The 16,313-nt window shown below is 39.7% G+C and overlaps 1 protein-coding gene across 1 annotated transcript in view; it reads right to left on the bottom strand.

The window, feature by feature from the left end:
* FSHB (follicle stimulating hormone subunit beta) overlaps window positions 1–8,997 on the bottom strand; it is a 132,083-nt gene extending 123,086 nt beyond the window's left edge. Inside the window, exon 1 of the mRNA XM_032641181.1 lies at window positions 8,982–8,997. Within this exon, the coding sequence (XP_032497072.1) occupies window positions 8,982–8,997 (16 nt within the window). The remainder of the gene's footprint in view (window positions 1–8,981) is intronic.
* Window positions 8,998–16,313: the final 7,316 nt, after the last annotated feature.

Below are 16,313 nucleotides of genomic sequence, written 5' to 3'. Positions count from 1 at the left end.
CCTAATGAAACTTCAAAGCTTTTGCACAGCAAAGGAAACCATAAATGAGACCAAAAGACAACCCTTAGAATGGGAGAAAATATTTGCAAATGAAGCAACTGACAAAGGATTAATCTCCAAAATTTACAAGCAGCCCATGCAGGTCAATAACAAAAAAACAAACAACCCAATCCAAAAATGGGCAGAAGACCTAATTAGACATTTCTCCAAAGAAGATATACAGACTGCCAACAAACACGTGAAAGAATGCTTAACTTCATCAATCATTAGAGAAATGCAAATCAAAACTACAATGAGATATCATCTCACCCCAGTCAGAATGGCCATCATCAAAAAATCTACAAACAATAAATGCTGGAGAGGGTGTGGAGAAAAGGAAGCCTCTTGCACTTTTGGTGGGAATGTGAATTGATACAGCCACTATGGAGAACAGTATGGAGGTTCCTTAAAAAGCTACAAATAGAACTACCATATGACCCAGCAATGCCATTACTGGGCATATACCCTGAGAAGACCATAATTCAAAAAGTGTCATGTACCAAAATGTTCATTGCAGCTCTATTTACAATAGCCCGGAGATGGAAACAACCTAAGTGTCCATCATCGGATGAATGGATAAAGAAGATGTGGCACATATATACAATGCAATATTAGTCAGCCATAAAAAGAAACGAAGTTGAGCTATTTGTAATGAAGTGGATGGACATAGAGTCTGTCATACAAAGTGAAGTAAGTCAGAAAGAGAAAGACAAATACCGTATGCTAACACATATATATGGAATTTAAGAAAAAAAATGTCATGAAGAACCTGGGGTAAGACAGGAATAAAGACACAGACCTACTAGAGAATGGACTTGAGGATATGGGGAGGGGGAAGGGTGAGCTGTGACAAAGCCAGAGAGAGGCATGGACATATATACACTACCAAACGTAAGGTAGATAGCTAGTGGGAAGCAGCCACATAGCACAGGGAGATCAGCTCGGTGCTTTGTGACCACCTGGAGGGGTGGGATAGCGAGCGTGGGAGGGAGGAAGACACAAGAAGGAAGAGATATGGGAACATATGTATATGTATAACTGATTCACTTTGTTATAAAGCAGAGACTAACACACCATTGTAAAGCAATTATACTCCAATAAAGAAGGAAAAAAAATACATAATGAGGGAAAAAAAAAAAAGAAGTACTATCTAGAGCCTTTTCTTCCTTCCTTTCACTGACCCCCTGCTTCCTTCCTTCCTTCGTGTTTTTTTTTTTTTTTTTAAAGGTTGGGGGCATTTTATTTTTATTATTTATTTATGGCTGTATTGGGTCTTCGTTGCTGCACGCCAGCTTTTCTCTAGTTGCGGCGAGCGGGGGCTACTCTTCTTTACGGTGCGCAGGCTTCTCATTGCGGTGGCTTCTCTTGTTGCGGAGCACAGGCTCTAGGTCCATGGGCTCCAGTAATTGTGGCCCGTGGGCTCAGTAGTTGTGGCTCGTGGGCTCTAGAGCGCAGGCTCAGTAGTTGTGGCGCACAGGCTTAGTTGCTCCGCGGCATATGGGATCTTCCTGGACCAGGACTTGGACCCGTGTCTCCTGCATTGGCAGGCAGTTTCTTAACCACTTCACCACCAGGGAAGTCCCTTTTTGTTTTTTTGGTTTTTTTAACTAACATTTATTGAATACTTACTAAACTCTGGGGTGGGGCAATGAAAAGTTTCCTACATTTACAAAGCTTTCATTCTAGAAAATTAAATAATAAATGAATATGAGTATTTCTGATAATGATCAATGGCATGAAGAACATAAAATAGGAGGCTGTGATGGTAACTGGGTAGTAGGATTCCTTTAGGTTAGGTGGGCAGAAAAGTCCTGAGGTATTCGGCTGGTGACCCGAATGGTAAGAAGCCAACTACCCAAAGAACTGAAGTCAGCCCTCCCAGGCAGAAAAAACAGCAAGGACAGAGGTTGGAAAAACCTTGGTGTCTTTAAAGAGCCAAAAGACCAATGTGATTGGTCCCTGATAAGAGCAACAGGAGCTGAGGCCAGGGATGGAGGGATAGCCTGGTCACTTAGGACCTTGTGGGTCCTTGTAAGGAGGTGGGACATTGTTCTCAACAGATAAGTCATTTAAGTGGGGGTAGTGTCATGATCTGATTTAAGTTTTAAAAGCTAACTGCTGTGAAGAGAAAGAACTTAGGGGGTGAAGAGTAGAAGCAGGGGGACATATTAGGAGGCTTTTAGAGTGATGTAGAATTAGTATAATGGTGGCCAGGTACAAGACCACTCAACCTAGGATGCTGTTTGTAAGAGGGAAAGGGGTAAAGGATGGTAGGTAAGCAACTAACAAGATCTACTTTAGATAAGATAATAGAGGGTGAGATAATGAGAAGAATCAGATTTAAGAAGTGAGGAAGTACAGAAGCTGGTTCATCCTATATAATTTATGGAGATTATGGTTTATTATGACAGAAAGGAGATTTCCTTGTGGATATATCAATCTACTGGATCCCTATCTTGTTTTCCTTCAAGTCCCTCACAGATTCACAGCTGAGGCCAATGACATTGTCTTCCTCCTGCCCTCTCCCTTAGCCCTCTTGTAGGTTCAACAGCACCCCAGGGTCTAGGGCAATTTAGAAGTTAGGAGGACTTAGGGAGATCTAGATCTGAGACTCAATGCTAAAGCACACTTTGAATAATTGAGGCTCATACTTCCTTTAGAGACTGGAATAGATTGATGTTTAAAAATGAACCATATCATCCAGGCAGTGGAATATTATTCAGCACTAAAAAGAAATAAGCTATCAAACCATGAAAAGATTTGGAGGAAACTTAAATGCATATTGCTAAGTGAAAGAAGCTAATCTGAAAAGGCTACATACATACTTTTTGGTTCCAACTATATGACATTCTGGAAAACGTAAAACTATGGAGATGATAAAAAGATCAGTGGTTGCTAGGGGTGGAAGGAGGGAGAGAGATGAATAGGCAGAGAACAGAAGACTTTTAGGGTAGCAAAAATCCTCTGTATGGTATTATAATGGATATATGGATATATGTCACTATATATTTGTCCAAACCCGTAAAATGTACGAACCGAGAGTGAACCCTAAGGTAAACTTAGGACTTTGGCTGATTTGCTCTGTCAATGTAGGCTCATCCACGGTAAAAGGAAATGTACTATTCTAGTGAGTGATGTTCACAATGAGGGAGACTATGCATGTGTGGGGACCTGGGTCATGGGAAATCTCTGTGCCTCCCTCTGAATTTTGTTGTAAACCTAAAATTACTCTTAAAAAAAGCCTTAAAAAATGAACTATGACAACTTCACATATTTTAATGATAAAAGTACTTAGTACTTCGAGTATTTTAGGTTTGATACTAAGGGAAATACTAAAATGTACTCATTCTATAGTATTAAAGAATGGATATTAGGAAGGATCTTATATTGCCTGAGGTAAAGAGTCATATATAAATTGCTCGTGGCAGATAATTTCAAGAACATTTTTAACCATGTGCCTACAACATGCATGGTATAACATTTAAGATTTAGGAAGGCACAGAAGTGAAGTGAGTTTTTTTTTTCCTTTTAATCAGTGTTAACCTCACTAGCACAGTGTCTTAAAGTTGACTCTATTCATTATTTTTGCAAATAAGTTCCACTTGACAGGCCAATCAAACCTTTTTCTCCACCTTCTACGTATTCTGCTTATACTGAAGCTAATATTGCTTCCAGATTTCAGTATTATTGTGCCTACAGGAGCATGGCTGACTTTATTTCATAATCCCTTCCAAATTCAGTTAATTAAATGGAAAAAGTTAGTAAAATCAAACATTTGTTACTACAGTAAAAAGTTTATTTGAACGGAATTTTTCTCTTTATTGGACTGGTGGCTTGGCATTGTAAATCCGCCTTCCAAATTCACCCACAAACATGTTTCTGTGGAAACAGAGCCACAAATAGAAGCAGTGGTTATTGATTTTTTTGAGGGGCTACCACCTGGTTTCTGCAAAACCCTGGAGAGCATATGCCAACTTCCATGTGTATTTTATCTCCTTTCTCTCTCCCTACCCCTCCCATACCCTCACAGGTTTAAAATAATCCAGGCCTATCAATTATTTATCACAAGAGCAGTAGATTGGCTGATAAAACAAAGAGAATCTGACCTCTGATTGTTATTCGAGTCTCAGACGTGTGGCCGCTCCTACAACCAGGCTCTTTCTGTTTTTAGGGAACCTTACCAGGCCCAGGCTGATCCTCCACCCTTGGTCAGGCCCTAGTGCTGCATCTAAGATGCTCGTGTTATGTTCCCCAGCCTCTCCAAACTTTGTTTAGTTCCTTGTCCTTTGATCTAGGCTCTCCACCTACTTAACACCCCTCTCAGCTCTGTCTCAGCAGCTAACTCCTACCCAATCAACTGATTGCAATTTAGACACTTCTTCCTTTAAGAAGTCTTTCCTGACCCTCCCACTAGATTAACATGCCTGGCAAACATTGCTGTAGCCCCTGTAAATGGTGATCATAACATCTATGTTGTGATAGATGACTTTTAAGTTAAATAAAGAAAAAGTTTGGCATAGTGTATTCATTTTCTGCAGCAGCTGTAAGAAAGTAATACAAATTTGGTGGTTAAACCAAGAAATAGAAATTTATTCTTCCATACTTTTAGAGTCCAGAAGTTCAAAATCAACATGACAGCAGTGCTTTGCCTCTAGAGGAGATTCTGTTCCTTGCCTCTCCTAGGTTTTGGTGGCTGTTGGGAATTCTTGGCTTGTGGCGTCATCACTCTAGTCCCTGCCCCTGTGGCCGTGTTGTTCCCTTCCCTTCTCTGTGGATCTCTCTTGTGTATCTTTTATAAGGACACTTGTCATCAGATTTAGGGCCCACCTGGATAAACCAGGATGATCTCTTTATCTCAAGATCTTTTTCTTTCAAATTTTATTGCAATTTTTCCTTTTGTAAAAAAATGTTTATTGAGTTTTTTGTTTGTTTGTTTATCTTGACTGCACCAGGTCTTAGTTGCGGCATGTGGGATCTTTTAGTTGCAGCATGAGGACTTCTTAGTTGTGGCATGAGAACTCTCAGTTTCGACATGCATGTGGGATCTAGTTCCCCGACCAGGGCTTGAACCCAGGCTCCCTGCATTGGGAGCGCAGAGTCTTACCCACTGGACCACCGGGGAAGTCCCTCAAGATCTTAATTACATCTGCAAAGATCTTTTTTTCCAAATAAGGTCATGTTTACAGATTCTGGGGATTAGGACACTGGAGGACATATCTCTTTGGTGTCCATCATTCAGCTCACTACATATAGTCAGCGGCACCAAACACTATAAGGAATAGCAGCTCTTAATAATGAGGAAAGTAATGATAATGACTTGTTGATAGAGAAATCAGAGCATATTCCCACTGGTTCTCTTTAGACTACTGTCTTTACCTTGATGGGCTGTGTCATGCTAATACCCACATCAGTAACTTCACTCCTGCTATTGTCTTCACTTGAGGGATGCTTTGCTAGTCTTATCTTACCCATCTTTAACATTCAGCTCAAGTTTAACCTCCTCTACAAAGCCTACTAAGTCAATTAGCAGTGATAGTAAAAGTATCTAACATATATTGAGTCCTTACTACTTGCCAGGCATGGTACCAAGAGCATTAAGTTTCCTTTTGATACCCCCACTGTTCTTCCTTCCTTTGACTTGGTATAACATTTATATCTGTACCACCATAAACACTATTTAATTATATACTATCAGATAAATTAATTGTAGGCTATGCCTCTAGCCTATATATAAATTCTTTATAATATACACTACTTATATACTGTTTTACTATATCACTACAACTGTGGCTAACATTCAATAGAATACTTACCAAGGGCCAGGAACTGAGTACTTACATTTTCTCTTTTAATCATCAAAGCAATTCCACAATGTGTGTACTTCCTTTTTTCTCCTTTTTCAGATGAAGAAAATAAATTTTACAGCTAATTGTCCATGGTCAAGTGATGGTCTATTATTGATGCATTCAGAATTTGAGCCAAAGCTGTCTGACTTCCAAGACCAGAAAAACTTGTATGTTATCTTATATATTTGCCACTGTATCATGTCAGGGCTGGTCTTGCCTTCCCAAGCATGTAGGTGGATTTGAAGCTTCTTAAGGCCATACTTGTGCTTTCTATGATGGTCTATTATGATGCTGAGTCCTTAGAATGAAAAAAATTTTTTTGGTCTTGTACTGGATGATTTAAAGAGTTCTTTAGCCAATAGCTATCATTTTGGTCCCATCAGCAATGCAGATGTAAACCAATTGAGAGACTTCAGTCAAAATAACACAAACTTCTCCCTCATCTCATCCCTTTCCCCCTTTTAAATTAGTCTTCATCAAAGATAGGGAGTCAAGGAAATCAGCATAAAGTGTTTTCCTTCTTGGTATTTTAAAGGTCATTAAATGAGGTACAATTAATAGCCTCAGCCAGAGGCTGAGAATTGTTAGAGATAGACTCTGAACCCTGTGACAAAGCTCTCTGTGCTCTAGAAGGAGAGAATTACATGTTCGTTCAAGAATGTCTAGGACTGCTTTATTTGCTATTGTTAAACAGCAAAACCTTTTATCCTCCCAGAACCAAGTTCACATAAACAATGATCTGATAAGGTTTCTTTACCATTAATTTCACTCATTAAAAGGAAAAGAAGATGACAAGCTTTAAAAAATTTTTTTTCTCGGGCTTCCCTGGTGGCGCAGTGGTTGAGAGTCCACCTGCCGATGCAGGGGACACCGGTTCGTGCCCCTGTCCGGGAAGATCCCACATGCTGCGGAGCGGCTGGGCCCGTGAGCCATGGCTGCTGAGCCTGTGCGTCCGGAGCCTGTGCTCCACAACGAGAGAGGCCACAACAGTGAGCGGCCCGCATACAGCAAAAAAAAAAAAAATTTTTCTCAAACTATTATCAATCAGTTTTCTAGTTTATATCAGCTCAGCTGGAAAACAGCAGAATTATGGATTTTAACACAACAGAGACAAATGCCATTTAGTTTTCTCCAACTTTGATTTTGGTTTAATTTGTTAATATTTAGTTAATTATTTAAGGACAATTAATATCCTGTTTCCTTTACAATAGCAGAACTTTTTAAAGAAATAAATTCAAAATGTCCCTCTACTGTTAAAATTACCAAAATGATCTGGCAAATAAAAAAGTGAATCCTTGTGCTCTAGAAATGTTTACTTTGTCAGGTGGGTTTCAGAAATAAAAAAATGAACCATTTTCTAATGGCATTCATTCAGTTCTAAATAGTAATGTTAATAGTTAGCCATTGTTTATGAGTGCTCACCAGGTGAGAACCTGGTCTTAGAATTTTTCATTTTTAACCTATTTGCTCTTCACAACAGTTTTATGAAGAAGCCACTATTTTTATGCCCAATGAACTGATAAGAAAATTAAAAATCAGAGAAATTATGTAATTTCCCCAAAGTCATACAGCTAGTAAAGGATAGTCAGTATTTGACTCTACACAAAAAATGTAAAGTGTACTGTTAAATGCACTGCCCTCTCCAACAATAATTGCCAACACTTTGCTCTTCATGAGTAAACATTTTACAAAATTGACAATGTGACAATGCTGAACCTTTTTTTTTAACATCTTTAATGGAGTGTAATTGCTTTACAATGGTGTGTTAGTTTCTGCTGTATAACAAAGTGAATCAGCTATACATATACATATATCCCCATATCTCCTCCTTCTTGCATCTCCCTCCCACCCTCCCTATCCCACCCCTCTAGGTGGACACAAAGAACCAAGCTGATCTCCCTGTGCTATGCACAATGCTGAACTTAATCTGAGCCCTTTGCTCCTGGAAAGCAAATAATGGTTAAGAAATCTTCCTACCCTTAAATGACCACCCTGTGCTGGTGTATTTTGAGTTAAGACCCACTTGCCTCCTTCCCAAGGACTCCCATAAACTCCAGGATAACCTTCTTGCTTATTGGTCGCTAAAAAATCCCAGGCTCCCTCCTGTTCTTTGAGACATTCCTCATTTATGAATATTCTTCCTATTGTAATAGTTTATATAAAATAATCTTTTCTGCATTTGTCTTTCACAGTTTGGTACTGTAACTCTGATATGATGGCCTCACTTTTGGATCCCCGTTTACTCCACCCAGTAAAGGACTTTTGGAGCCCTTTGTCCTCTGCTCCTGGCTAGTGATTGGTGACCCAATGGTAAGTCCAGCTCCTGTTCCCGTGCGATAGACTCGTGTCCGTCGGTAGCACGGTAAGGATTTGATTTTGATTCTTTTTGAACACATGCCTGATTTCTGCTGCCGGCTTCTTTTGGTTTTGTGGTCTGACCATTTGGTGGTCTCTGTAAAGAAACTAATGGTTTATAAAGATCTTGTCTCTGTCAGGTGAAAGACAACAGAGACTCTGGGTTGTTAGTCTTGCCTGTTTGTCTGTTTGGAGTGCAAATCAATTAAGAACTTATACCCAGCGGGAAGAGAACAGTTCTTTGCATTTCTGTGTTTATGTTTGACCCATGACAGAAATTTTAGAATTGAAGTCGTAGGCTTTCTCTCTTTCTGTGTATTTATGTGTTATTCAGAAAGGCCTTTACCAATCTCATTGTGTGAGTGTGTAATATTTCCTACCGCCAGGTGGAACTACCAAATTTGATTCAACCTTAAAGAGCTCCTTAAGGCATTCTATTCTGATTGGCTTAGAGGTAAATTATTGCATATGTAAGTTGAATATTCCTAAAATTCCCAGGAATTAAGGAAGTTGAACTATTAAGATTTTCAATGTGCCGAATTTTAAAAGTATCCATACAGAAACCAAGTCAGAAATGTTTTATGATTTCAAGCTCAAATAATTTAGGTAAATCTTTGGCAAATAATTGTTTAACATTTTTTTGTTTAATAAAAACAGCTATGTTTTCTCTGATTTATCAGCATTGAGTATAATATACACATAGATTTTTATTCCATTTGCATATTACAGGGTAAGACTCACCTCCATCTTTCCTCATGACCCCTGTAGGATTCTAGGATGAGTCCTTTGTTTATCTGCTTCTGCTTCTATAAAACCCCCAGCCCCCTTCCTTTTATTTGAGACTCTCCTCATTAATGAATAATCTCCACATTGTAATGGCTCGAATAAATCGTCTCCTCAGTTGTCCTGTGCATTTTGTCTTTCACATAATTTGTCTCCTTCAGTTCGTACAACAACCCTATCAAGTATGTATCATTGTTCTCGCTTTGTGGTTGAGAACATTCCATTTAGAAAACTTAAGAAACCTAATCAAGGTCATACATCTAGTAATGGATGGAGATTTGCTGGTTTTAGAGGCTATGCTCTTAACTTGTAATCTGTATATCACCATAAACAAGTCAAATTATTCTTTGCATATATCACATTCAACTTAGGAATGAAATATTCAATAACTTCCCATGAGTTAAAGAGGAGAATATAGTATATTTTTTCTTTAAGCTTGAAACTGGAGCCAAAGTTCATCATTTGATGGAGATGCTCTGTCTTGAGCAGGAAAATTAATAGTTATTAAATGTATTATTAGTACATGGACTCTGTTGAGCTACGTTTGAGGCACGTGACTAGACCACTAACTACATATACATTAGTGGTGGCAGAAGATTGTATGAACCAGAGCTGTCTTGAAAGGCTGCACCAAATACTTTGGTCCCAGGTAGAAGAAACCATCTCAGATTATCACATGTCAAGCCCACTCTTCTGTAAGTTGATTTTAAATTTTGGCAATTACTTAATATTATTTTAATTGTTTATAGAGTTTGGTATATCACCCCTGCTAAGAAACACCCAATTCTCTTGCATTTTTCAGTAAGTCTCTTGCTCTACACTTTGCGGCTTTCTCACTTAAATATTTCTGCAACATACTCCTATAACTTTTAAGCTCTAGTTCAGTCTCCTTTTTAAAAAATTTTTTCTCCTGAGTGAACCTGAAGAAATAAAACACTAAGCCATCAAGATATTATTTTGAGGAGTGGTCTTTACATTTTTGGCAATGTAGTATTCTAAAATAATTGCTGGAATGCTCTGCCTCTTAGAAATGACTCTCTTGATGCTTTTAACTAACGCAGGAGAATATGCATGTATGAATCTATTCTAAGAATAAAGCAATTGTCTATTGCTTTCAATATTGTCCTAAAAATAACTTTAATTTGGATCCAGTCAATTTTATCACACTCTTATTCAAATTATCTGTCTTTAAGTATGGAAGATTTAGTGCACCTAGTAAAAACGTCAGGAAAAATTCCGTAATGCCTTAAAGAAACCTGCTATTGTTTAGAAAACCGCACGAACAATTCCCATCTGCAAATGGTTATTTATTACATAGTTATTTTTAGATTTTTTTTTGGCTGTATCGCTCACAGTAGCCTCTGGGTGTATTTGCAGAGTTTAATAATTAGCTTTCCCATTATAGCTTACACACAACATAGAAGACAACATAAACACAGGATGCATTCACATATGTCAGCACATATTCACATGCAGACGAATAAACAGGTAAGTGAGGATATCTTTCATCCAGAGTTTATCAGCCAAAAATGTGATTATTTAATAATACCTTAAAAGCCAAGACTCTTAAGTAATTGACAGTAATCAAGGAGCTATTTCTTTGTTCAGGGATTATGTTTTGTTTCCGGGCCATGCCTGTGTGCCTATAAGCTTTTCAGGAGGCTATGAAATGTCTACGCTCTTAAAATTAACTCTGAAATACAGAAAAAACTTAAAATACTGCAAAATTTCCATGTAATACTGTCCACTACTCAGCTGCAACTCAACTGTAAAATAGATTGCATAATCTCTAACGTGGAATGTGTAAGCATTTAAAGTATGCTAGATATGATGCCGGGAAGATCCTCTATAAGTAAGAATAGCAAGGGTTTCCCAAGATCTTAAAACAACCCGACATGTTGCTATTAGAATTAGTGAGCTGGACTTACTTGTATTGGCCCCTGTTCAGAAAATTTCATTCTAGCTACAGACTCAGATGAGTGAACTTCCCTTTAGGACATTGGTGGCTTGACCAGTTAATCTGATAATTTGTGACTTGATTGGCTTGGTTAAAAAGTTGAGCTAAATTGATCAGATTCCTCCTTTTAGATATTGTAGAGCATGTGAAGGACCTTTAAACTGAAAGACTGTGTAACAACGGGGCTAACTCAACCATTGTGGGGCCACATGTATGGAGACATTATGGGAAAGCAGACTCATTACTGAGAAAGAGTTCTTCAGCTCTTTTGTGGACTCCTATAAGATCTGACAATAACCTTACTGTAGGCCGACTGTTTATGAGCTAGCTTGAATTGCTTTCTGTTCCTTGCTATGAAAAGAACTGTTAACAAAACAGAAGTCGTAACAGAGACAGCACATCATGCCTTTTAGAGAATAGGCAGCACTAGACCAGGGAGAGAAATCTGGGAACTACATTTACAACTCAGGACACCTGGGGATAGCAATCATCACCTCTTATGTACATGTGAGCGGTTTTCTGATGTAGAACTGTGAACTCTTCCCTCTGCCCAGGACTACCTCTCTAACCCCCTAGGAAGGCTCCTTCCTATCTATTCTCAGATACTTACAAGAGTGACTAAGCCTGAAATTGGGGTCTGAGAAAGGAAGGAGGGAGATGCACCTCCATGATCCCAACTTAAAATGATTAGGTGGTGGTATGTAGAATTAAATCGTATTAGGACTCTGGTGCATTAGATTCTGTCTGTTCACTAGACTCCTTATGGGAAGGCCTTTGCTTTCTAGTTACCCTTGTCTGACATTTTCAATTTTTAGACCACATCTGTTCAGACCTCTTCTAACAGTTTTTCTTTTCTCTGCCCTAAATCTTCACATGGCAAGCTTTCTTGTCATGTAGGCCTCAGTTCAAATGTCACTTTCTCTGTAGTTAGCCAACTGAAGTTGAAAACCTTTTTCCTGACACTCTATTACTTTATATTATTTTCCTCATAACAGTTAATGTTGTGTGAAATAACTTTGCTTATCTTTTTTTTAAAAATCAAATTAATTTTTGGCTGTGTTGGGTCTTCATTGCTGCACACAGGCTTTCTCTAGTTGCGGTGAGCCTGGGCTACTCTTCATTGCAGTGTGCAGGCTTCTCATTGTGGTGGCTTCTCTTGTTGCAGAGCACGGGCTCTAGGCGCGAGGGCTTCAGTTGTTGTGGCACGCAGGCTCAGTAGCTATGGCTCGTGGGCTCTAGAGTGCAGGCTCAGTAGTTGCTCTGCGGCATGTAAGATCTTCCCAGGCCAGGGCTCGAACCCATGTCCCCTGCATTGGCAGGTGGATTCTTAACCACTGCACCACCAGGGAAGTCCTGCTTATCTTTTTAAGAGCAGGGGCTTTTTGTTTATCGCTACTGCTTCCTGCTTAGACTGATGCCTGAGATAAAGGAGGTGCTCAGTAAAATTTTGTTGAATTAATGAACAGTTAATACTGTTAACAACATTCAGGATATTCAAGCTAATGTCATTTATAGCCATTTTACAAGAAAAACTGCCCAAAATTCCAAATTGGTTTAGAGTGAGTTTTAGATTATGAAGCCCTAATAAAATTTTACTACCATGTTAACAACTGGCAAGTTGATTACAAATCTTTCCATTCCTTGAAAGAAAACCTGTAAGGATCATTTCTTTCTCAACATGTTGCTGAGTTTTGGGTACCAGTTTCTAATACCATAGTGAAGTTTGCTAGGAAAGACAGGTTAAATATCTGTTATCAAGTTTTGATGATGTCTTAATCAGTTAAGGCTGCCATAAAAAAAATACCATAGACTGGGTGGCTTAAACAACAGGAGTTTATTTTCTTACAGTCTGGATGCTGGACAGCCTAAGATCAAGGTGCTGGCAAGGTAGGTTTCATTCTGAGGCCTCTTCTCTGGGCTTGTAGGCAGCCACCATCTTTCTGAGAGAGTGAGAGAGAAAGAGAGAGAGAGAGAGATTAGTATCTCTCTCTGATGTCTCTTTCTTATAAGGACACCAATCCCCTCATGAAGGCCCCATCCTTATGACCTCATCTAACTCTAATTACTTCCCAAAGGCCCCATCTCCAAACACCATCACATTGGTTACAGCTTGAACATATGAATTTGGGGGGCGGGGAGGTGCACAAACATTCAGTCCATAGCAGATGATTATTACTTTAAAATAATGTCTTCTATTTATGTTGTATTTTTATGGTTGTAGAACAGTTTTCTTACATTTTCTTATGTGATCTACACTCATGATCTTGTAAAAGAGGACTGATAGTACAGTTCCCCTTTTTATAGATAAGGAAACTGAGATTCACAAGGGTTAAGTGTCTTGCAGGAGGTTCTGCAACCAGGAAGCTGGAGAGACAATCTTATAACCCCAGCATCTGATCTCTGCTCCAGCCCTGCAAGCAGTCCAAGAGTAATTGCTTTAGTCAAATGTTTATTTCCCCCCCACCCCCAGGGCTATTGTAAATCATTAGAATTTCATTGTAATTTACTTTCAAGTTCAAATCTATATATGAATTCAGAAAAGGACTCATTCTGAAAAACCATCTAAAGAAGACTGTCAGTTTTTGTACTCCTGTGTGAACTTTGGGGCTGTCAGCCTATGTTCTCTGTGTTTATTCAGAATAAGAGCTGATTTGTGAGGTTGACTGAGAGATAAATTAGAGGGGCTTCTAGTGTATAAAAAACCTGATAGCTGATGTGTTGTTCTCAGCAACCAGTAATGAGAAACCATAAGTTAACAACCTAGACACTCATACTCTCAGCTTTGTTTGTTTGTGCTTTTGGTTCTAAAATACAGTTGACCTTTGAACATGGGTTTGAATTGTGCAGGTTCACTTACGCAAGAATTTTTTTCCAATACGCTGTAGTTGGTTGGTTGAATTCACGAAAGCTCAACTGCAGAGAGGGAGGAATGATTATAATTTATACTCGGATTTTTGACCGTGCAGAGGGTTGGCGCCCCAACCCTTGCGTATTTCAAGGGTTGACTGTATATCAGTTGGCTAATCCCCAGAATTGTGTTTCTCTCTTAGCCAGGAGTGGAGAAAAGTGAGCAAAGAGCAGATATAATTTGGGGTATATTTCTTAACTGATCTGTACCTACTACAAATTTCTTCTACATGAGAGCATCCTTCCTACAACTATGGCCCTTGTTTTGGAAAGCATGTGCTGGACAAAGTCTTTATAGTACTTAACCAAATCAGAAGTAATGTTGGTCTGATGAAGGAGAGATGGTCAGGGCTGTGATGGGTGTTGGCAGCCTGGAGGAGGCATTAACATTCTTAGGCTTTAGAGCAAAGGCCTGTTTTAAGCCTTGGTGATGTCTGTTCTAGGGGGTGAAAGGTACTGATCACAATCAAAATGGGGAAGATGGCAAAGCAGCCAACTCTTGAAAGGGTAGAATCCAGCCTGTACCATGGTCATTGACCATATTTAAAGGGACCTTCAGAGTCTGGAACACATTGTTGGCAGGAAGTATACCATGACCTCTTATTTTTATAAAAAGGCGCACATTTACTTATACGAGAAAAGCTCCTTGACATAAATTATTAGGAGTTAATATGGAAGGCACAGTGGTGGTAATGTCTGTAGGGACTGAAAACTATTCCATACCTAAACCTTCTTCTATTCATCTCTGCCCCAAGTTTGCACCTGATTGATTGGTGCCCGCACACAAGGATGTGGGTGATTTTTATCTGCACCAAGGTGGATATTTCATTTTAAGTGAGTCTCCATAACTGCTGTATACTCTAACCACATATAAGGAAAGCATAACAAAGAGCTAAAAGAATGAATCCACTTCACCTTGTTATAGTGTACAGTTGGCCCTCAGTACCCTCTGGCTCTGCATCCATGCAGTCAACCAACCAATCTGTGGATGCAGAACCCGCAGATACGGAGGGCTGACCATACTATGCCATTTTTATATTAACGGCTTTGAGTAACTTCAGATTTTGGTACCCACAGGGGATCCTGGACCAGAGGAACTACTGGATCTGACAGGGTGGATCTCAATAGCAGGGTCACCCCACATTGGTAGATTACCATTAGAGATGCGGTACATTGCAAATTCTGAGTTACTTCAGTTAACGGACATTTCTGATTGATTTGCATTCAGAAATCTAAATCTGAGATGATTTAAGGTTCTGCCAACTCAATTTCACTCACTTAGCTTCTCAGATGCATTCATAGATGGAGGAGAAAGATGTCATTTTAGCCAAGAAGCCTGGAAATGCCTGCAACTCAGTCTACTCAGTGGATGCTGCAGCTGCCTATCTGCGTTTGCCCAGGGGAGTGTGTCATGCGTGTGAACCACATCTGTCCTGTGTGTAGAGGTGGAAAAAGGGTTGAGAATCCTTTCATGCAGTGTTTTGTCATAGACCGTAGTTCAGACTCTTGAGCGTGGCCTAAGTCCACACTCAACTGCTTCCCATTCCCATTCCATGTCGGATCCTCTGCTTCTCTTTGATTATCCTTACACTCATTTTAGCCATTCTTATTCAGTAAGCCTTTGACCCGTGGCTCCTTCTGGCTTGAGGACCTTTCTAACCTCAGTTAATGCTGCTTCTCTCTGCTCCTCGTGTGACTTCTGTCAGACCCTAACCGCATGGGTGTGTTGATGCATCTCTCACCCCCCTAGACCGCAGGTGTCCATCCGGGGCAGAGAGTAGCTGTCTTACTCCCCACTGTACCTACACAGAGCTGTGGTCAGAGAGTCAGGAAGTGAGTGGTTAGTCTTTCTCTCCAGGATTGATGTTTCCTCATTTAATGAGAAGTGATTATGCTGTTCTGAGGTCTTAAGACCTGACTAGTACTGGTATGCATAAAACGGAATGCAAGGTGGTGTGGTGAAAGGTCACTGAAAAATCCATCTACAAGGAAAAGCTAGCTGAGTGACTCACATTTCACAAGGAATTATGGGCTGCTCAGAACATCTGCATCCATACATTAGGGAATGGGAAGCATGGAATCAAGCGCCCCAGAACTCTTTCCCCCTCACATCCCTTCAGAACTTTAAAAGGCCGATAGCTGAGAGTCTGGGGTGAGCAGGTATAAGCAATCTTCTCTGGGTTTTCTCCCAACACATTCACTGAGCTTTCTTGGCAAATGGAAGGCTCTTCCATTATTCATTCATTTTAGTACATTCTTATCGAATGCCTGCTCTGGGTCAGGTATTGCGCTGGTTGCTCGGGATACACTGCCTGTATTCAGGGAGGTGTTGTGGGCTTCTGGGGGAGAGAGAGGTGAAGTAAACAGAATGCTGCAATTCACTGGAGACCATGGTCCCCAAAGAGAACAAAAACATTTATAATGGA

Source organism: Phocoena sinus, chromosome 8 (assembly GCF_008692025.1).
Source record: "Phocoena sinus isolate mPhoSin1 chromosome 8, mPhoSin1.pri, whole genome shotgun sequence".
NCBI lineage: Eukaryota > Metazoa > Chordata > Mammalia > Artiodactyla > Phocoenidae > Phocoena > Phocoena sinus.
The sequence above is the reverse complement of the archived record's forward strand: the minus strand, read 5'-3'. Positions and strand labels throughout refer to the sequence as shown.